The sequence below is a fragment of the Symphalangus syndactylus genome, chromosome 10 (assembly GCF_028878055.3).
Source record: "Symphalangus syndactylus isolate Jambi chromosome 10, NHGRI_mSymSyn1-v2.1_pri, whole genome shotgun sequence".
NCBI lineage: Eukaryota > Metazoa > Chordata > Mammalia > Primates > Hylobatidae > Symphalangus > Symphalangus syndactylus.
In genome coordinates, this window is record NC_072432.2 from 96,855,426 (window position 1) to 96,878,568 (window position 23,143).

General features: G+C 46.1%; 1 protein-coding gene across 1 annotated transcript in view; it reads right to left on the reverse strand.

Annotated features, from left to right (window-relative positions):
- Positions 1 to 23,143, reverse strand: part of GRK7 (G protein-coupled receptor kinase 7) — a 40,904-nt gene that overhangs the window by 8,641 nt on the left and 9,120 nt on the right. The window contains exon 3 of the mRNA XM_055295206.2: positions 1,127 to 1,401. Within this exon, the coding sequence (XP_055151181.2) occupies positions 1,127 to 1,401 (275 nt within the window). The remainder of the gene's footprint in view (positions 1 to 1,126; positions 1,402 to 23,143) is intronic.

Consider the following 23,143-nt stretch of genomic DNA (forward strand, 5'->3'; position numbering starts at 1 on the left):
GCTGCCACCACTCCTGGCTATTTTTTTGTATTTTTAGTAGACATGGGGTTTCACCATATGTTGGCCAGGCTGGCCAAACTCCTAGCCTCAGGTGATCTGCCACCTCAACCTCCCAAAGTGCTGGCGTGAGCCACTGTGCCCAGCCTATTTTAATTATTTTTGAATAGATAATGTAACAGTGTTAAGTACATTCACACTACATTGTTATGCAACCAATCTCCAGAACTCTTCATCTTGTAAAACAGATAATTTATACTCATTAGACAACTTCCTATTTCTCCTCCCCTTAATCCCAGGAAACTGCCGTTCTACTTACTTACTTTCTTTTTTTTTGAGATGGAGTCTCACTCTGTCACCCAGGCTGGAGTGCAGTGGCTCGATCTCAGCTCACTGCAACCTCTGCTGCCTGGGTTCAAGTGATTCTCCTGCCTCAGCCTCCCGAGTAGTTGGGATTACAGGCACCTGCCACTGCTCCTGGCTAATTTTTGTAGTTTTATTAGAGATGGGGTTTCACCATCTTGGCCAGGCTGGTCTTGAACTCCTGACCTCGTGATCCACCTGCCTCGGCCTCCCAAAGTACTGGCATTACAGGCATGAGCCACCCTGCCCGGCCTTCTACTTTCTGTCTCTATGAATTTGACTACTCTAGGTACCTCATATAACTGGAATCATGCAATATTTGTTTTGTTTTATGGCTGCATGTGATTTTAATATATTTATTTACTCAACATGGTTCAGATGCAAAAGAAACTAAGGTGATAAAGTGAAAATTCTTATTTGCATCCCCATCCCCAGCCCCCAATTCCCCTTCATCTGACACAACCAATCCTATAAATTCCTTGAAATATTCTATACTACTATTTAAATTATGTATTCTTTTTTCTTTTTTTAATGCAAGCTGCTTTGCACCTCACTTTTCCACCTTAAAATACATCTTGGAGATTGTTCCATAGAAAGTGCTAATAGTGTTTGAAAGTATTAGAAATATTTAACCATATAATACGCAAATAAAAATAAGAAAATCATAATACTTAATTCCAAGACTTTGCCACAAATCAAAAGTATTCTGCTAATCCCTGTGGACAATACTGGTGTCAGCAATCCTCTCTGTTACATGCTAGTTTACCTGCTTCCTAAGCGTTGCTCTGGTTTCTTAGCCAAGAAGAGCCTGCAAATATCTTTTGCTTCCTCTGTGAAGTTATCATGCTGGAATTTGACCTCGTCTTGCAGAGTTCTTTGCTTTAGATCCTCTTTACTGATCTTTTCCTTGTAATCTTTGAATGGTGTTCGTCCAGCAACCATTTCATAAATGCTGCATCCCATGGCAAACCAGTCCACAGGATAGGAATAACTTACCTTTTCCATTAGGATCTCAGGAGCCATGTAACCATTGGTTCCAGCCTGTAACATCCCAAACAAAAAACAAGACAACACAGAACAAAGACACTAAGTTGAGTGTAGCAGACACTGCTGACTGCCTACCTAATACACATTCTCCTTTTCTTCCCTTGTTGAGGGAACCCTAATTTGTTTGGGGTGGCAACGTGTCTAACCTATTCTTTGTGCTGCTTTCCCAGCAGCTTTGGGTGCAGCCAGGGGAGGCCATGCGATCCATTTTGGCCAGTGAGATAAAGAGCTGGTGGCTAAGGTCATCATGAAAAGGGAAGCCGTAGCTGCTCTTGACGTGGGAAAATCTGTTACCTCTCTTAGGCTCATCTCCTCATCTTTAAGATGAAAAGTTCAAGTGGATGTCTGTAAGATCCCCTAAGCTCTGCCTTTTTTAAAATTCACAGATAATAGAAAAGTAGATGCATATGATTTTTTAAGGTTGAGCACTTTATTACTAATATTAAATGTTCATATATTGTCTAGTCTATGATGTTTCTTACTCTATGTGCTATGTAATAACATTAACATCACACACCTCTGCCTGTCTCTGCACTGAATAATTAACACTGTCGTTTTAATTGGGGAAATTCCACACACACATGAAATTTCATTTTACATGCATGATTATGTATTATAGGCACACTTCTACTGACAATATATCCCAAATGATCATTAGATTAAATATATATACATATTCACTTTACATATATACATACATACATATTTATTTCTATATATAACACATATATATTTATATATACTTGTATCTATGGTAAATTATACATAAAATTTACTATCTAAATCATTTTGCAGTGTAAGTTTAGTAGTGTTAAGTACATTCTCACTGTTGTGCAACCAATCTCCAGAACTACTCATCTTGTAAAACTGATAATTTACACTCATTAAATGACTTGCCATTCCTCCTCCCGTCAACCCCAGGCAACCACCATTTTACTTTCTCTCTCTATGAATTTTACTACTCTAGGTACCTCATATAAGTGGAATCATGCAATGTCTTTTTACGGCTGCACTGATTTTTTTTTTGTCCTTCCTTTGCTCGAATTCCACCTGCATTAAGCAACCTTCTGATTCAATGTAGTTTCATGATGCAACCAACATTTATTTATTTATTTTTTATTTATTTATTTTGGCTGCGTTGATTTTAATACATGTATTTACTCAACAAATATTTAATGAAATCTACAACACACCTTGCAATTTTAAGGTATATATATATATATATATATATAGATTTTTTTTTTTTGAGATGGTGTCTTATTGTGTCACCCAGGCTGGAATGCAGTGTTCTGATCTCAGCTCACTGCAACCTCTACCTCCTAGGTTCAAGCCGTTCTCCTGCCTCAGCCTCCCAGGTAGCTGGGATTACAGGCACCTGCCACCACACCTGGCTAATTTTTGTATTTTTCATGGAGATGGGGTTTCACCATGTTGGCCAGGCTGGTCTTGAAACCCTGACCTCAAGTGATCCTCCCGCCTCTGCCTCCCAAAATGCTGAGATTACAGGTGTGAGCCACCGTGCCTGGCCGACTTGGACTTTTCGGAGAGCAATATGACAGAGAGCAATGGGAAACAAAAGGTAACAAATTGTTCCTGTCTTTCAACCAGATTATTTAACTTTGGAGTATGTACCTCAAAGAAGAGACTCAGAAGAAAGAAAAAGGAATCTATATTGAGATGTTCATAACTTCATTAACTCAGAATAGTCACGAGCTGGAAACACCCAAAGGCCCATCAATAAGATGATAAACCAGAGTCTATTGTTAATATCAAGGAATTTATATATGTAATGATTGTCACCCACTGATTACAACTATGCATTTCAGTACTTCAGGAAAGGTTGGAAAAGTTGGATGCAGTGGTGTCTGCCTGTAGCCTCAGCTACTCAAAAGGCTGAAATGGGAGGATCCCTTCAGCCAACGAGTTCGAGGCTGTAGTGCAATAGACGAGCCACAGCGCTCCAGCCTGGGTAACTTTGTGAGACCCCATCTCTACGAAGAAAACATTAGAAAATGTCGAGCTGTGCATTAGGTATTTTATTTCTAGTTGCTTAAGTATTTTTTAATGTAATGCTTTAGAAATATGAAATTTCATGGATAATTTCTACATGGATCACAACAAGAAAAAACATAAACAATCCAAGTACTAATGAAGAGTGGCCTGAACAAGAAAGTTCTGGAAGTGACTAGGGTCTAACGGGCTGTGCATGAGTCAGCATGGCACTGCTGTTTTCAGAGAAGCTGGTATATAATTTGGGTGACCATATGTTCCGGTTTGCTTGGGACAGTCCCGGTTTACATCTGTTGCCCTGGCGTCTTGTCCAGTTTTGCATTTGTCCAGACAAAAGAGTCCTGTAGTCACCTCTGAGGCCCAGGATACAGTCTTACTCATCTTTGTCTCCAAATCCAGGCACTTATCACAGGGCCTCCCCTGGTGTATGCCATGTTTTTAAATAAATAACGACAAAGACGGTGACTAGATGTTTTCCATTCACTACGCAGAAAACATTTGTTGAGTCATGCCCTGCAATGAGTTCCAGGGATACCGAGACCTGTAAGGCCTGGCCCTTGCCCTTGAGGATTTAGAGACTGGTAGAGACAGACAGGTCAGAAGGTTGATTGAATAGAGTGCGGAGCACGTGCAGGGCGGCCCATGGGGTCAGTGTGTGCATGTGTGTGTATCTGTGTGTGTATGTGATTGTGTGTGTATGTGAGTGTATGTGCATATGTGTGTGTGTGTGTGTGTGTATGTGAGTGGGTGTATGTGTGTATGTATGTGTGGGTGTATGAGTGTGTGTGAGTGTACGTATGTGTGCAAGTGGTGTGTGTATGTGAGTGTATGTGTATGTGAGTATGCATATGTGTGTGAGCGTGTGTGTGTTTAATGTGCATGAGTGTACGTGAGCATATGTGTTTGAGAGTGTGTATGTGTATGTGTGCATGAGTGTGTATGTGAGTGTGTATGTGCATGTGTGTATGTGTGCGTGTATGTGAGTGTGTGTATGTGTGTATGTGTGCATGTGAGTGTGCATATGTATGTGTATGTGAGGTTGAGTGTATGTGTGAATGTGCATGTGTGTATGAGAGCATGTGTGTATGTGTGTGCATGTGTGTGCATGTGTATGTGTGTGTATGTATGAGTGTGCGTATGTATGTGTGTGCATGTGAGTGTGTGTATATATGTGTGTGTGTATGTGTGTGTTATGTGAGTGTGTGCATGTGTGTGTATGTATGAGTGTGTGTATGTATGTGTGTGTGAGTGTGTATGTGAGTGTGTGTATGTGTGTGTATGTGTGTGTTATGTGAGTGTGTGTGTGTGTATGTGTTGAGAATACTTCACTGAAGAGCCACAGCTGGCTGGATATGAGGGAAACACCTAGAAGGCTATCCAGGTAATGAGCATGTACAAGGGATGGAGTCAGAAAAAGTGTAAGATATTGAGGGAGCTTTAAGGAATTTGGTGTTTCTAGAATACATGATCTGGGGGTTGCCATGGAGGGAGGGGAGATGGGATTGAGAAACTGTATGCTAAGGTAGCAGAATCTATTCCCAGTCTCCCTTTTCTTTTGCCTCCCTCTATCATAAAATGCCAGATGACTAAAGACAACATCTCTCCCAGCCTCCTTTGCACACAGGACAGTGATATGAGCTTTATTTGAGAGGTGTGCAAGCTGAAGGTGCAAAGGCTTGGAAAAAACAGAAGTGAGTTTACTCAAAAATAAATAAAAGATGTAAGATTGATTAAATGGATGGATGGAGAGGATGGATAGATAGATGGACATTTGATAAAGCAAATCTAGTAAAATGTTAATGATATATACAAGGAATATTATTTGGCCATAGAAAGGAATGAAGTACTAGCCGGCAGTGGTGGCTCACGCCTGTAATCCCAGCACTTTGTGAGGCTGAGGCGGGCGGATCACCAGGTCAGGAGTTAGAGACCAGCCTGGTCAACATGGTGAAAACCCGTCTCTACTAAAAATACAAAAAATAGCCGGGTGCGCCTGTAATCCCAGCTGCTTGGGAGGCTGAGACAGGAGAATCGCTTGAACCTGGGAGGCAGAGGTTGCAGTGAGCCAAGATGGTGCCATTGCACCCCAGCCTGAATGACAGAGCAAGACTCCGTCTTGGGGGAGGGGAGAGTGGGGAAGAAACGAATGAAGTACTGATACATGCTTCAACATGGGTGAACCTTGAAAACATGCTAAATGGAAGAAGCTGGTCACAAATGACAATGTATTGCATGATTCCATTTATATGAGGTGTCTAATACAGGCAATTCCATAGAGACAGAAAATAGATGAATGGTTGCTTAGGGGTGGAAGAGCAGGGTAATGGAAGTGACTGCTAAAGGATATGGGATTTCTTTTGGAGGAGAAGAAAATGTTTTAAAATTGATTGCGGTAATGTTTGCACATCTCTGTAAATATACTAAAAACCAGTACTTTTTTTTTGAGACATCTGTCGCCATCTGGAGTGCAGTGGCGTGATCTTGGCTCACTGTAGCATCCACCTCGCGGGTTCAAGCGATTCTCCTGCCTCAGCTCCTGAATAGCTGGGACTACAAGCGTGCACCACCATGCTTGGCTATTTTTTTTTTTCAGTAGAGACAGGGTTTCACCATGTTGGCCAGGCTGGTCTTAAACTACTGACCTCAGGTGATCCACCCTCCTTGGCCTTCCAAAGTGTTGGGATTACAGGCGTGAGCCACCGCGCCCAGCCAGTACACTTTAAATGAATGGTTTTTATGGTACTTAAATTATATCTCAATGAAGCTGTTAAAAATGTCAATGATAGGCCGGGCGCGGTGGCTCACGCTTGTAATCCCAGCACTTTGGGAGGCCGAGGCGGGCGGATCACGAGGTCAGGAGATCGAGACCACGGTGAAACCCCGTCTCTACTAAAAATACAAAAAATTAGCCGGGCGTGGTGGCGGGCGCCTGTAGTCCCAGCTACTCGGAGAGGCTGAGGCAGGAGAATGGCGTGAACCTGGGAGGCGGAGCTTGCAGTGAGCCGAGACTGCGCCACTGCACTCCAGCCTGGGCGACAGAGCGAGACTCCATCTCAAAAAAAGAAAAAAAAAAAAAAAAAATGTCAATGATAAACTCTAGGAAATGGGTATTTCAAAGGTGCTCGTGTGAAATTCTTTCAACTTTGCTGTATGCTTGGAAGATTTTATAATAGAATATGCAGAAGGGAAAAGGAGAGTGAGAGAAGGGGGATGTGATTCCCAGCTGGTTGCTGGTTCATCAGGTACAAGGGAGTCTTCTGGAAGAGGCACCAGGAGGAAGCACAGGAGAGAGTGGATGAAGGGGATGCAGCTGCCCAGTCCTTCCCATCTCCCGTTTCCATTGCTCAAGGATTATCCGAAGAGCTATATTGCTGGCCATGTCATCCAGCTGATTAGCAGCTGCCCAGGAAATAAGGCTCCATACCCCACAGGATGATGTTTCATCCAGTTCTGAAAGTGGAGGGGCAACGCAGCCTAGATGTGCTGCTGACAGAGAACGGTCCAAGAGGGAGAGAAAAGGAGGCAGTAGAGGGAATGTAGGAAGCTGAGTGAGGTTTGTGGTCCAGTACACCAATATGATGAAATTTCTCAAGGACATGCTTTGATGTGGGCTTTTTTCATCCACGGTGCTGGCTATCATGGCTATCAGCTGGGCCCTCAATCCAGAAACCAATGGCTGTCTATACTGGGAAATTATAGTGTGTGTGTGTGTGTGTGTGTGTGTGTGTGTGTGTGTGTGTGTCAGAGAAAGAGAGAAAGAGAGTTGCAGTCTGTCACCCAGGTTGGAAGTGCAGTGGTTCAATTGTGGCTCACTGCAGCTTCCACCTTCCAGGCTCAAGCAATCTTCCCACTTCAGCCTGCTGAGTAGCTGGAAACACAGGTGCACGCCACCATGCCTGGTTAATTTTTTTTTTCTTTGGTACAGATGGGGTCTCTCTCTGTTTCCCAGGCTAGTTCTGGGGTCCTCCTGCCTTGGCCTCTCAAAGTGCTGGGATAAAGGCATGAGCCACCACATCCAGCCTCTCATCGTATTTCTTTGATCATTTTCTCCCTTGCATTTTGTCTCGTTTTTTCAGAAATATTGAACTTATCCTTTATGTTTCTTACCTGTTGCTCCTAATGTCCACTCCTGTCTCTTATTTCTTTTTGAGGGGCATAGGGGGAGACTTCCCCCATTTTTTCCCAATTCTTCTATTTTTAAAAAAGTATTTTATTATGGGAAACTTCAAATATATACAAAACAGAGGTAGAATAATAAACCCAAAGTAGTCTTCACCTGGCTTCAACAATTACCCACACATGGCCAATACTGTCTCATCTATGTCCCTTCCCACTTCTCCTGACTATTCTAGTCATGCATCATTTGTATTTCACTGTGAATCTCTAAAAGATAAGGTCACTTAGAAAACACACTAAAACAAAGCACTACAATAACTATCTCTTTTAAAAAATAAGAATAATTATTTAATATTATCTGGACATATTTGTACACCAACTGTCCTATAAACTTTTAAAAGTAAAATTTAAACTTAAATCATACAATCACTTAAACAATCATTAAACTTTTGTTTAAATTTGGATCAAATGTGGTTCATACAATGTATTGTGGTTTATATAATGATTGTCTCTTAAATATCTTTTATAGGCTCCTCCTCTCTTTTCCCCACATAGCAAGTTTTTGTTGAAAAAAAGGGGCGAAACTGGTTTCCCACAGTCAGATTTTGCTGACTGCATTCCTGTGGTGTCATTTAACATGTTCCTCTGTTCTTTGCATTTCTTGTAAACTGATGGCTAGACATAGAGGCTTAATTCTTCTACTGAACTTTTCATTTTTGCCAATATGATTTTGTTGATACATAATTAATATACAATAATGTGTACAGTTCTTAGATATTCAGCTCAATGAATTTTAATAATTAAATACACCCTCATAAATACCACCCAAACAAGATATAAAACATTTCTGTGTCCAGAAAGTTCTCTTGTGCCCTTTGCCAGTCAGTCCTCCCCACTTCTCAGGCAAACACTTTCTGATTTCTGTTACTATAGATTAGTTTTGTCTGTCCTTGAATGTTGTATAAATGGAATTGTATAGTACGTATTCTTTCGTGTCCGACTTATTGTATTTAACATATCTTTAAGATTTGTCCATGTTTTTCTGCAAATGTATTTACATATTTTTTATTTCCAAATGTCCTTGTTGTTCTCTGAATGTTCCTTGATTTACAGCATTTGTTCTTGTTTCATGGAGGCCTTATCTTCTCTTTAATCTCAAAAGATAATAATTACAAGTTTTAAAAAATAGTCTCTTCTATTCCCTGCATTGTTCCTGTTTTCTACAAGTTCTTTTCCTCTGACTATCTTGGTTCTGTCTTTCATTTTGAAGAGTTTTTTTTTTTTTTTTGCAAATGACAACTGATCTTTGTCTATTCATTCATATTTAAGAGTAAAGCACCAAAAAGCTGACTATAAACTATGTGGAGTCCAGCTTATCAACTGATGAGAGTGATCAGGTGGGATATCTCCATACCCCACCTGAGAAGTATCAGCCTGCCTGCTCTCATTTGGGGAACTGAGATGGGAAGGAGCTGAGGGTCTCCCTGAATATAGTATTTCACTTCCCACATCTCTCCTTTGGGCCTCATGTCCTTGGGTCCTGCTTCTATCTGGTTCTTTGTGACTCTGCTGGGGTGGCAGAGGCATAAAGAAAGACTATAAACAACATCCAAACGAAGTTAAGTCAGTGGCAGTCAGTAAGTTCTATTCAGTGACATTTATTGTGAGCTTGCTCTGCGTGGCACCGGTCCAATGAGCACATTTCAAAGGTGAGTGACGTTAAGGATTAAAGTTACTAATGAGGATACTGGATAAACCTAAGTTGCTCAGTAGAAGGTGTAGGGTGAAAGCGGACAACATACCTTGCCATGAACAAAGGATTGTGAAACACATGCTGAGAGAAAAATTGGAAATAATAATGGAAAACATTATTGAGTGCTTATTCCGTGCTAAATATTTTCTGTAGTGCTTTATGTGAATTCCTCATTTAATCTCCATAATAACACTGTGAGATAGTGTCCATTTTGCAGATCAGAAAACTGAACATAGAGAGGTTAAATCTTGCCTAAGATCACCAACCTATGAATCACACACAGGCTGCATTTTTTTTTTTTTTTTGAGACCGAGCCTCACTCTGTCACCCAGGCTGGAGTGCAGTGGCACGATCTTGGTTCACTGCAACATCTGCCTCCCAGGTTCAAGTGATCCTCCTGCCTCAGCCTCCTGAGTAGCTGGGATTACAGGCGCCCACCACCACGCCTGGCTAATTTTGTATTTTTAGTAGAGACAGGGTTTCACCATGTTAGCTAGGCTGGTCTCGAACTCCCGACCTCCTGTGATCCACCCACCACAGCCTCCCAAAGGGCTGGGATTACAGGCATGACCCACCATGCCTGCCCTGACCGGCACTTTTCACTACTACATTATTCCGCCTCTATGGAAGTACGTGAAGTGACTTTTTCTTACCCCTCCAAGTTCCCTTCAGGATTTCTTTTCTCCCTTGTAGAGTCCCCTTCTTCCCTCTCCCCATTTGCCCAGTACTAAGTCCTTGATCTCTAGCATTCTTGCTAAAGATGTTTCCCTTCCCCTTATCCCAGTGAATTCTCCATTCTTTGCCTGTTTCAGGCTGGCTCGGCTGCTCCACACAGCAGAGGGTTCTGGGAGATGGGACCAGACCCTGGGCCATGCTCTGCAACCACCTCCCCCAAGGAAATAAGTAAAGAATTGGCCTGCCATCTTTACAGCACTGTAGACCCCCTGGTGTAGTGGAAAGAGCATGAGACAGCATGCAGGAAGGCCTTAGATTCATTCCAAATAATTTTCAGGACTAAATTCACCTCTTGGTCCTAAAGACAGAAAATGTCAGCCATGGAACTTTGAAGGGCACCACCTCCTTGAAGAGCGGAGGTATTTCACTGAGGAGAATGGAATTAGAGGCGCACGCCAGACTTTAAGCACCCACATTCCATTGCAGCCTCCAGCTGAAAAAATTAATTGCCTGCCCTTTATGCCATTTGTCTTCTGCATGTGAACTGCCTCCTCAGAGTAGGGTGGGAGGAGAGAACGCGCCAAGCAGTGTGGAGCAGGTCCAACCACGCTGACCTCTTACAGCTCGGTTTAACTCCTGCAGTTACACAGGGCCCTGCGCCTCTGTCTCAGCGGCATCAGAACCGTCTCCTTCAGTGCATGTGACCAGAACCGCCATGCCCAGGGCTGTAGGGATTGCCTGAGTGTCAGTCAGCACCTCTTAGTGAAGGGGTGTGTGTGTGTGTTTGTGTGTGTGTTTTGTCCTTTTCTGGGTTTTACCTTATTTTACTTTGGGTTTTATGGTGCCCTTTCCAGACCCACACAGTCAACACCTGGTCAGGCAAAAACCAAGTATACCCAGCATTGGGCGACATCGAGCAACAGACCTCACGGGGTTTAGGATGCCTGGCAGTGCCAGTGCCCCTCTCCCATCCCCTCAGGGGCAGCGGGAAGTCCTTCTAGTACAGTAATCTCAAGCTTAGTCCCATCAGGGCCACCTGTCACCTACAGGTGTCCAGACATTGGGGAAGGTAGACACCTTAAGGTGGGATTAAGATCCCAAGCCCGTCCAGATACCCCCTACATTGTTCTTGCTGTTGGGTGCTGGCTTCTTCCATTGACCCTGTAGCTGTCACTCTCAACCGAACTGGCAGGGCCCAGGCTGGCCCTGGACAGAGTCCCAGTGTGGCTCTGGACAACCAGGAACCAGATTGTGACCTTCGCAGTGCAGAGAACAGGGAGGGGCTTCTGGTGGAGCTGAGAGGGCACAGTTCACACCTTAACAGTTTTACAAGTCCATGAAAAAGTATGAGTGTGCGCAGGTCCTTCAAGGTCAAGGACACGAGCAACCCTCCAGTTCCCATTAAATCTGAAAACTTGGCAACCTCCAATTCCACTATCAAAAGAAACGGCCGTGTGGGCCCTTGGGGGTGGCCGGGCCAGGCTGGATTAGCGACGCAGGCGGGGAGAAAGGAGCGGGAGAGGAAGCTCCGCGATCCCGGCGAGGCCCAGCACACTGGCACGCCGAGCCAGAAACCGCCCGCGGATGCCTCTTCCCCCAGCTCATCACAAACCAGATCCAGTCGACAGCACAATCCAAACAGAAGAGGGAATCAGAATGTACATCTTTTGTTTGCCGTGGCAGGAGAACTGTTGAGCAGAGGAAAAAAACAAGCTGAGCTTAGCGCTATCAGCTGTTTCCTGGGGCTCGCTCCTTCCTTCCTCCGAGGGGGGCCTGGCCGCTTTGTTCTCGTTCCCAGCTGCTCCTCTGCGCCTTTAAGCAGTGGCCTTTGCAGACCTCGGAGGAATGCGGCCCTGGGACCCCAGGGGACTTAGCTCGAGGCTCCGCCCGCCCCGCGTGCTCGGCCCCAGGCCGCAGAATCAGGAGCGCCGCAGTGTCGCGCGGAGGCCGTTCCTGCCCCTGGCTTCGCAGGGCCCGCTTTCTGCCGCCACTTCCTGGGCGGGGAGGGCGCATCCCATCAGAGGCGGCTTCCTGCTCTCCCTGACATCCCTGGAAGGACACCCATTTCAGAGAGCCCACACAGGGAGCCCAAAAGAGGGGCCCTCGCAATAACGCTTTTTGCAGGGTTAGAGTCTGAGGCGAAATGGCTCCCACACTGGCGCTGGTTTGCTGTAGTTCAGATCCCAGCTCTACCAGTTATACGTTGGTCACCCACAGCCGCTTACTCAACCCCTCTGAGCCTCAACAGTTCTTGCCTTATGGGACTGTGATGAAGATTAAAACGATAAAACAGATTGAGTGTCCACCCAAAACCTGGCGCACAGCAGGCCTGCTACCACAGTAGGTATTAGCGGCTGTTGTTACCATGCCTGGGTTCTGGTTGTCTCAGGCAGGACAGCTACACAAGACTCCATCAGACTGAAAGGCAGGGCCTGGCACATAGTCAGAGATCAATAGTTCCCATTCTTTCACTTGAGCGTGTTCTTCAGTGGTTTCATGTGTTGTGAATCTCTCTGGCAGCAGGCTGAGGCATACTTTCCACGGTGCCTCTAAGATGCTCAGAAGAAAACCACAGATGAAACCCCACACAGCTGTGAGGAAGCAAGACAACTGTGAGTGTCCGCTTGGCTCAACCCAGATGCAAGCTGCTCACCCACTGCCCACTGCTGCAGCCTTGGGGTCCCGCTGGCTCCCTGTGCCTCGCAGAGAACAAAGCACAGCTGCAGAGGTCACCTGAGCAACTACAGTGCCTGTCAGGTGAGGCAGAAACAATTGCAGCAGCGGGGATTGTGACTGAAGGTCTGGAGCTTCTTGTGCAATCATTTCTTGAGTGCCGACCAAGTGGCTGACCCTCGGCCAGGCATTCATCTACTTTGTTTCTTAATCTTCTCATCAACGCTAAAGGCGGGCAGTATTAAGCAGGCTCAGAGAAGCAGTCTGACTTGCCTAAGGTCATGTGCAGGGCTGTGGCCAGCCCATGCGCACGTTTGTGCCAATTAGAAGGCACTCCAAATGTCTTGGTGCGTGGAGCAAACCAGCCTCCCGTGTGACGTCAGCCCCCACTCTCCCATGCAGGGAGTCAGCCTGCACATATGTACACAGCAGCCAGAGTAAGTGGCAGAACCAGGATTCAAATGCTCAAGCTCCTATCTCGACCTGCAGGACCATATTTCATCAGCTGCGCATGATCTAAATGAATGCTCTGAGCTTCTAACATGTGTCTATATTAGATTAGATGATGCAGCAACCATTAGGTCCCTGAACTGTATCATCTCACATGACAGCCCCCTCCTGCCACATCCTGCAGACCCCCTGGCCCAGCCTCTCCTTACTCCTGTGACTCCATTAGACAATGTGCAAGCCCACACTTCCCTGAGTCCTCTGCTTCCCTCCCAGCCTTGCTATGCTCATTCTAACTCCTTCTCTTTGATTGTAATTCCAAGGCTATTTTTTTTTTTTTTTTTAACATAGAGCAGAGTCTCCCTTTGTTGCCCAGGCTGGTCTCCATCTGCTGGGCTCAAGTGATCCTTGTGCCTTGGCCTCCCAAAATGCTGAGATTACAGGCATTAGCCACCACGCCTGGCCCCAAGATTGATTTTGTCACTCCCCTGCTGAAAACCTTTCATCGGTTCCCCAGCACCCTTGCCAATAGGTTCAAACTCCCCTTGTCCAACTCCTCCAGCCCCTAGGGCCTCATGTCTGCTAAACTCTCTATTTGTGTCGTTTGTCACACCTCCCACCTCATGACTCCACGCTCCAGCCGGCTGCAAAGCCACTCTGTTCTGTGACTGAGCCCCAGGCCTTGTGCTGCGAGGACTTTATGCCAGGGTTTTCAACTGTGGCACTGTGGATGTTGTGGGCTGAATAAGCTTTGTGTTGGGGGCTGTGCTATTCATTGTAAGATGTTTGGCAGTATCCCTGGCCTCTACCCACTAGATGCTGGTAGCAGTTCTCCAGTCACAACAACCAAAACTGTCTCCAGACATTGCCAAATATCCCCAGGAAGTCTGGCAAAATCACCCCCCGTTGAAGACTATTGAGCTCTGCTGATCCCTTTACCTAGCGCATGCTCCTTCCTCTTTACCTGTCTGGCTTCATGTCTTTTAAGTCTTAACTTGGTTGTCCCTTCCTCTTGGAAGCCCTTCCTGACCCTGTGACTCCAGGTCCTCATGTTGGGCTGAGTGCCCTTCCTATGTACCTGGCTCAGACAACCCTGATCACACCGTATTATCACTGCCCACGTCCTCGTCCATCCCTTTCCTCTCCTGGAACTTCATGAAGGCAGGCATTTGTTTGCCTGGTTCCCTGTTTAGTATTCAGGGTCTTTGTTTGCCTGGTTCCCTGTTTAGTACTCAGGGTCTAAGTCTGTGCTTGTGACACAGCCTTATCTAACAAATCATTCTTGACACCCCATCTCCCTTAACCCCGTATCCAAACCATCACTGAGGCCTATTCACTCTGAAATATTATATCGCCCCAATTCATCCACTGCATTCTGTCTCCACTACTCCTTCTGTGGTCTGAGCCCCATCACTTCTTACCTGGATTACAAAGACCACAAACTACCTGAATCTCCTCGAATCTGTTTCACTTCATCTGGGGTAATCTTTTCAAACAAAATTTGAAACATGTTGTCCCCTTCATGAAACCCTGCCACAGCTTTTCCAGTGATCAGAGATGATCACCCAAAGTCCTTAACATGGCCTGTAATGCCAGGTTCCATCTGGCCCCTGCCACCTCTCCATCTTCATTTGAACCACATTTTCTCTTATGATGTGCTTTTCATTTCCTGGCTTCCTTTTCATTTCCACTAAAGCAAGAGATACTTGCCCAGACTATCCCATGGCCTGAAATGCTCTTCCCCACCTGTGGGGGCTACGATGGTACTTGGCTCCAATCCCCTCTTCAGGTTCTTGGCCCCTGCCCTCCAGCTGCTGGGGCCAGGCCAGTTTCCAGTGCCCTTGGACAGGGCCCTGTGCTCAGAGGCATACCTTTACTGGGGTTTAGTGCTGTTTGTAATCATTTCTCTTTGAATTTGTGTCTTTTAAGTGAAGTCCAATAAGCCAATGCAGCCGTACTTGGAGCCTCAGCTCACACAGTCCCCCTCCTGCCATCTGCTTGCCTCCCACAGATGGGTTCCTGGCTGTCTGCTTCCCCACCTCCCACTTCTACCCCCACCCCCACCCAGTGACTATTGCCACTTTCTGCCTGGTAGGGGCCTGGACTCAGGTGCAGGGAGGGCTGGGGTCAGGCACATGCTTCCTCAGATCCAGTCGTGGGATGGAGCCCTGGGTGTCTGTGAGGGTCTGTACTCACTCTTTGAGTATCCCAGAGCCTGGGGAAGTATGACATTAAATAGCAAATCCAAACCCCATGGCTGGTTGAAAAATAGAGCATAAAAGGAGGCTTTTTCTTGATATTTGAAGAAGAGGCCCTATATTGTTATTTCACAGTGAGCCCCCAAATTTATGTAGCCATGCCTGGCTGGGGCCACTGCTTGCTGATGGCTCACAGCTGCACCCCTCCCTGGGAACTGCCCTCTGCAGCAGGGACAGCATCCTAGGCTTCCGCCCCCTTCCGGCAGCTACTCACAGTCACTGACTGCATCCTTAGGGATACACAAGTCTGGACCCCACCTCAATTTGGGACAACTCAGAAGAGTCATCCCAACTCCAGAGCTCCCTGAAGGATGGCTGAGGTCTTAGTCCTCACCGCCTGCCGCACTGGCGGTGAGGCTCTCTCTGCCCGGTCCTGCCTTCCTCATGGCTGCATCTCAGGAGAGCACTCCTGAGTAGAAGAAACAAACTCCGTTTCTCCCACAATACTCTCAAAACACAAACCAGCCAGCAATCCGTTCTGCAGCAGATGCCAGCTGGATGTCCTCTAATTCAAATCCATTATGACGGTATCTCCTGGAGATGGTGCCAGGTCCCACAGGGTGAGGGCTCGGTCCCCAAGGCTGCCTCCAGACTTTGAATGTCAATGGCAAGTCCAGGCCTCCAAAACTTCTGACCCACCAGCTATAAATTGAGGTTCCCATAAACCTCTCTTTGGGTTCAATTAATTTGCCACAGCAGCTCACAGAATCCAGGGAAACACTTATGTTTTCTGGTTTGTTATAAGGGATATTTTAAATGACACAAATAAGCAGCCAAATGAAGAGTCATACAGGACCAAGTCTGGAAGGGTCCCAAGTTCAGAAGCTTCTGTCCCCGTGGAGCTGGGGTGAGCCACACTCCCAGCACGTGGATGTGTTCTTGTTCATCTTCCTGGAAGCCTCCACGTGTTTGGCTATCAGGAAGCTATCTGAACCCTGCCCTTTTGGGTTTTTATGGAGGCTTCATTACACAGGCATGATTGATAAAATCATTGGCCATTGGGGGATAGGCTGAAAGTCCTAACCCTCTAATCCTACCTTGGCTTTTCTGGTGACCAGTCTCCATCCTGCGCCTTCCTAGGGGCTGCCAGCCATCAGTCAACTCATTAATATACAAAAAGATGCTTTTCACTTTGAAGATTCCAAGGACTTTAGGAGTTGTATGCCAGAAAATGGGATGAAGACCAAATACATATTTCACAATATCATAGCTCCCCAATATCTGCCATGTGTAAATCTATCTCAGAGTCTGTTTCCAGGGAGCCCAATCTGAGACATCACCGAACCTCTTTGCTGAGTGAATTCCTTTCCTTCTAGTATCATGTAAGTTGAATTTCCCATATGGTTTACTTTTTGATTTTCACATGTTAAGTCAAATCCTCCTTGGAGAGCCCAATGTACCATGTCTTCCCAGCATTTATCATAAGTGATATTTAATACTTATTTGAATGATTATTAAGTTCCTTTTTTTTTTTGAGACAAAATCTTGCTCTGTTGCCCAGGTTGGAGTACAGTGGTATGATCTCCACTCACTGCAACCTCCATCTCTTGGGTTCAAGCGATTCTTCTGCCTCAGCCTCCCAAGTAGCTGGGACTACAGGCATGTGCTACAATGCCCAGCTAATTTTTTGTATTTTTAGTAGAGACAGGGTTTCACCAGGTTGGCCAGGCTGGTCTCGAACTCTTGACCTCAAGTGATCTGTCCGCCTCGGCCTCCCAAAGTGCTGGGATTACAGGCATGAGCCACCATGCCTGGTCTGAATGTTTATTAAGTTCTATCTCCCCCACTAGACTGTAAGCTTCATGAAGGGAAGAATCATGTCCATTTTCTGCTCTTCCTTCTATCCTTCAATTTTTTTTTTTTTTTTTTTTTTTTAGTTGGAGTCTCGCTCTGTCTCCCACGCTGGAGTGCAATGGTGTGATTTCGGCTCACTACAACCTCTGCCTCCTGGGTTCAAGCGATTCTCCTACCTCAGCCTCCCAAGTAGCTGGGATTACAGGCACCCGCCACCACACCCAGCTAATTTTTGTATTTTTAGTAGATACAGGTTTTCACCATGTTGGCCAGGCTGGTCTGAAACTCCTGACCTCAAGTGATCTGCCCATCTTGGCCTCCCAAAGTGCTGGGATTACAGGCATGAGCCACTGCACCTGGCTATCCCTCACATTTAGAACAGTCCTGGCACGTGGGAAACACTTGATACATGTAAGTTGAATAAACAAGTGAGTGAGTGAGTGAATGAATAAAGGCATGCCTTTTGGATGAAGGAATGTTAAAAGTAATTACAGACTGTAATGAATATTTTTGAATGCCCTTGGTAGTGGTAAATAATTTAAGAATAGATTTCAAATTTCTGTAGGGGTCAAAAGTTAGTAGGACTTAAATGTGGTCAATGCTGGTGGTAATCCTTTTGGTCAGGCCAAAGCGTGACCATGACTTCATGCCTCATGTGACCAGAATGCCTCTCCTGTGTGTCTTCCTTAAGCTAGATCTCAGAAGTGAGCACTTAAAGAAAAAAACTGGGGGGCATGGTCATGATGGTCGTGACATATGGAGGCATTAGCTCCCAAGAAAACGTGTTCAGAGGTCTTTTAAAAATCACCTTTCCAGCTGGGCACAGTGGCTGACGCCTGTAATCCCAGCACTTTGGGAGGCTGAGGCGGGCGGATCACGAGGTCAGGAGATCAAGACCACAGTGAAACTCCGTCTCTACTAAAAAATACAAAAAATTAGCTGGGTGCAGTGGCGGGTGCCTATAGTCCCAGCTACTCGGGAGGCTGAGGCAGGAGAATGGCGTGAACCCGGAAGGCAGAGCTTGCAGTGAGCCGAGATCCTGCCACTGCACTCCAGCCTGGGTGACAGAGCGAGACTCCGTCTCAAAAAAAAAAAATCGCCTTTCCAGTATGTCTCTAGCATTGTATTTGGTACAATAGATGCTTCAAAATAAATATAATACCAAACCTCTGTCTCCCATTATTCCTCTGAAGGTGAGGAGTTGGTCAGAGACTTCAAGGCAGGACCAGGTATCTAAACATGTAACAAGCTTCTGGGTCACTATTCTAACCTCATTCCCATTCCTAACAAAATAGCAAATTTTAAAGACTCATATTGCATAATACCTGAAGGTCACTGCCCACCAAATAGAATTCTGAATTTAAAAAGTGCAAGCATGATCCTCACTCCTCAATATTCCTATTATATTTACTTGGAATCTTTTATAATGATACAAACTAGTTTCACTGTGTGCCTGTAGATGTCAACTGAGCACAGGCAGAAGTGCTTATCACATTTATTAAAAGTGCATGTTGACAGGGCGCGGTGGCTCACGCCTGTAATCCCAGCACTTTGAGAGGCCGAGGTGGGCAGATCACCTGAGGTCAGGAGTTCCAGACCAGCCTGGCCAACATGGTGAAACCCCGACCCTACTAAAAATACACAAATTAGCGGAGTGTGGTGGTGGGTGCCTGTAATGACAGCTACTCCGGAGGCTGAGGCATGAGAATTACTTGAACCCGGGAGGTAGAGGTCTCAGTGAGCCAAGATTGTGCCATTGCACTCCACCCTAGGCAACAGAGCAAGACTCCTTCTAAAAAAAAAAAAGTGCATGTAGACAGTGGCTGGGACATGTTTAATTGTACTGCACCTAGGGGTAAGAAGCTGGCTTTGAAATATTAATGGCCATCATTCCTTGTGTAGGTGGGGCTGATCCTTTTCTGAAGTCTTCCTTTCTCAGAGGTTCAGCTAGGCTTGTGGCTGGTGTCCATATCAGACCAGACTGGGAAGATATGCTAATGTCATCACATGCACTTATTCTGTCTGAGTCTTACTAAGTGAAAAGCCTTTTATAGCATTAAAAACCATAATGCTGGCTGGGTACGGTGGCTCACGCCTGTAATCCCAACACTTTGGGAGGCCGAGGCATGCAGATCATGAGGTCAGGAGATCAAGACCACCCTGGCTAACTCGGTGAAACCCCGTCTCTACTAGAAATACAAAAAATTAGCTGGGCGTGGTAGCATGCGCTTGTAATCCCAGCTACGCAGGAGGCTGAGGAGGGAGAATCGCTTAAACCTGGGAGACGGAGGTTGCAGTGAGCTGAGATCGTGCCACTGCACTCCTGCCTGGGCTACAGAGCGAGACTCTGTCTCAAACAAACAAACAAAAAAACATAAGGCTATATGTTGCCATGTGCATGAACTCAATAAGGTGGAGTCAAAACTGTGAGCGCTTTTAAATCTGATGTGCCTGGAATCATATCACTTACTAGTACTGTGACTTTGGGTCTCAATTTCCCTACCTGTACAATGGAGCTAAGAACAGTACCCAACTCAGAATCTTTTTGTAAAGGGTCCCAAGAGGTTCAGCTCATATGTAGAAAAGAGTTACCTACTTGGAACTCTTAGTTCCCATCATCCTGTGATTAAGGGGTCAGAAAGGTTCTAAACTTTCCAAACCATTGAGGTAACAGCAGTTATTAGGGGCCTCCATGGTTTTGTTTTTGGTTTTTTGCCCATTTGGCATCCAGTCTCCATCTTTCGCATTGTGATTTTCCTGTGGAGAACACATTCTTCTCCTCTCGATCCATGAGATTTACGTGGGACAGACCTTCCTCTGGCTCCTGGGACAGGCAGTGATCTAGTCTCAGCCAATGGGATTGGTTGTGGTTGGACATGTGACCTGAGTTGTCCAGTGAGCGCCCTCTCTGGGAACTGTGAAGGAACTACTACTCCTAAAGAAATGTTTTCCCTCTGTGGGAGCGGTTCAGTTGGTAGGAAGTGTATGGAGTGGCTGGTGGCTGCCGTGCAGGGAGTACCTGCCTGAGAGTGAGGGCAACACAGAGAAGAGTGAAGCCGGGAAACAGAGACAGAGACTCCCAGGGACACTGCTCAGACGCCTGGATCAGGCCAGGGCTTCCTAGTTATGTAAACCGTTAATTTCATTTTTCTTAAGTAACATAGTTCTGTCCCATAAGAACTATGACTGATAGTCCAGTAAATCACAATAACCTACTCTATCTGTTCATCTTTTGAGTTTAAAACTTCTTTCCTCCTAGGCCAGGTGCAGTGGCTCACACCTGCAATCCCAGTACTTTGGGAGGCTGAGGCGAGTTGATCACATGAGGCCAGGAGTTCAAGACTAGCTTGGCCAACATGGTGAAATCCCATCTCTCCTAAAACTACAAAAATTAGCCAGGCATGGTGGCACTTGAACCTCAGCCAGGCGTGGTAGTGCCTGAACCTGAGAGGTGGAGGTTTCAGTGAGCCGAGACCATGCCACTGCACTCCAGCCTGGGTGACAGAATGAGACTTTGTCTCAAACCAGCAAACTTCTTTCCTCCGGATAATTCAAAGACTATCTCTTAGACTCAAAAGTGGTAGCAATTGCAGAGACATCTTAAGGCCCATTTGAGAGGGCAGACATGGTGAATGAGTGATGAAGCCGGGACAAGAACTCAGGTTTCAGCCTCTCAGGCCAATCTCTTCAGCCCCGGCCTCTCCTTGTGTGTCTGCCTCAGTCTTTCTCAAACCTGGCCAGACCTGCTCCTTTCCACCCTTGAAGCACCTCCCGGAGTCAATACCTAGCTGCCAGCTGCCAGGAGACCCCATGGGGCAGAAGTCACTGTGTTCTAGAAGCGGTTCTGTGTCCCCTAGCCCTCCACTGAGGACAGCCCCATTTTAAGAGAAGCATGTAAAGGTCTGGATCTTGACGGAGCCCGGGTAAGAGGCCAGGGGGCTGAGCTCTGTTTAGAGCCCAGGACCCAGCCTCAGGCCCGCATTACCTCATGTGCGGATTATTACAGTAGCTCTTTGCGGGTTCCTCTTTCTCCCCAGCCCTAGTCTTTTTCTCTTTCATTTGAAATAGTGTCAGAATCATCTTCCTAAGGAATCACTCTGGTCATGGCACTTTGTTGTTCAAAAACCTTCAATGGCTCCCTACTGCCTATTGAACAACATCCAAAGTACTTCACCCAGTGTCCTTCAGTGGCGAGAAAGGGCCTGTGTCCCCCCAGGGAGGCACAGCTCATACCCAGGGAAGAGTTACCCACTTGGAAGAATCATGTCCAGAGTTCTAAATTCAATTACAGCCTCCAGTTCTATTAAAATAGGCAGTAGGTATTATTTGTTTTTGTTCTCGTTTTTTATTTGTTTGTTTGTTTCTTTGTTTAGAGACAAGGTCTTGCTCTGTCACTCAGGCTGGAGTGCAGTGGTGTGATCACGGCTACCTGCAGCCTCAAACTCCAAGGCTCAAGCAATCCTCCTGCCTCAGCCTCCTGAGTAGCTGGGATTACAGGTGCATACCATCATGCCCAGGTAATTTTTTTTTTTTTTTTTTAAGAGACAAGGTCTGCTATGTTGCCTAGACTGGTCTCAAACTCCTGGCCTCAAGAGATTCTCCCACCTTGGCTTCCCAAAGTGTTGGGATTACAGGAGTGAGTCACAGCATCTGACTGGTGGTAGGTATTCTGATCCCTGTGAGAAAGGAAAATATTATCCCTCTAACAATGTCCAGCACCTTGATATCTTCTCTATTAATTTTTTTTTTTTTTTTTTGAGGCAGAGTCTCTCTCTGTTGCCCAGGCTGAAGTGCAGTGGCACGATCTCAGCTCACTGCAACTTCTGCCTCCCAAATTCAAGCAATTCTCCTGCCTCAGCCACTTGAGTAGCTGGGATTACAGGTGCCTGCCATCATATCTGGCTAATTTTTGTATTTTTAGTAGAGATGGGGTTTCACCATGTTGGCCAGGCTGGTCTCAAGCTCCTGACCTCAGGTGATCCACCCGCCTCAGCCTCCCAAAGTGCTGGGATTATAGGCATCAGCCACAGCACCCAGCCCTTCTCCACTAATTTTGATGCTACCCTACAATATTTCCCTGGCTACCTTCCTTTATTAACTATTTGTATGAGTTTTCTACTGATGTGTAACAAATTACCACAAACTTAGTAACTTAAAACAGTTCACTTATTAGCTTGCAGTTCCGTAGGTCAGAAGTTCTGGCACAGCATGGCAGGGCTCTTTGGTCAGGGTCTCACAAGGCTAATAAAATGGAGATGTTGGTCAGGCTACATTCTGATCTGGAGCCCAAGGTCCTCTTCCAAGCGTATGTGGTGATAGCAGAATTCAGTTCACTCTGGCTGTAGAAAGGAGGCCCCTGTTTCCTTGCTGGCTGTCAGGGAGAGGCAGCTCTGAGTGCCTAGAGTCCACCTACATACCTTGCTCCTCCATCTTCAAAGCCAGCAGGGTGCACAGAGGCCCTCTGTGCTTTGCATTTCTGACTTCTGCTGTCTCTAGCCTCTATAACCATGTTGAAAGGACTGGTGCGATGAGGTCAGGCCCACCTGGATAATATCTCTTTTGATGAATTCAAAGTCAACTAACTAGTAACTTTTTTTTTTTCCCCCGAGAGTCTTACTCTGTCGCCCTGGCTGGGTCTGCAGTGGCGTGATCTTGGCTCACTGCAACCTCTGCCTCCCGAGTTCAAGCAATTCTCCTGCCTCAGCCTCCCAAGTAGCTGGGACTACAGGCACGCGCCACCACGCCCAGCTAATTTTTTGTATTTTTAGTAGAGACCAGGTTTCACTGTGTTAGCCAGGATGGTCTTGATCTCCTGACATCATGATCTGCCTGCCTCAGCCTCCCAAAGTGCTGGGATTACAGGCATGAGCCACTGTGCCCGGCCACTAGTAACCTTAATTAAAACTCTGAAGTCCCTTTTGCCCTGTAACATAACACAACCATGGCAGTGATATCTCTTTTTTTTTTTTGAGACGGAGTCTCGCTCTGTTGCCCAGGCTGGAGTGCAGTG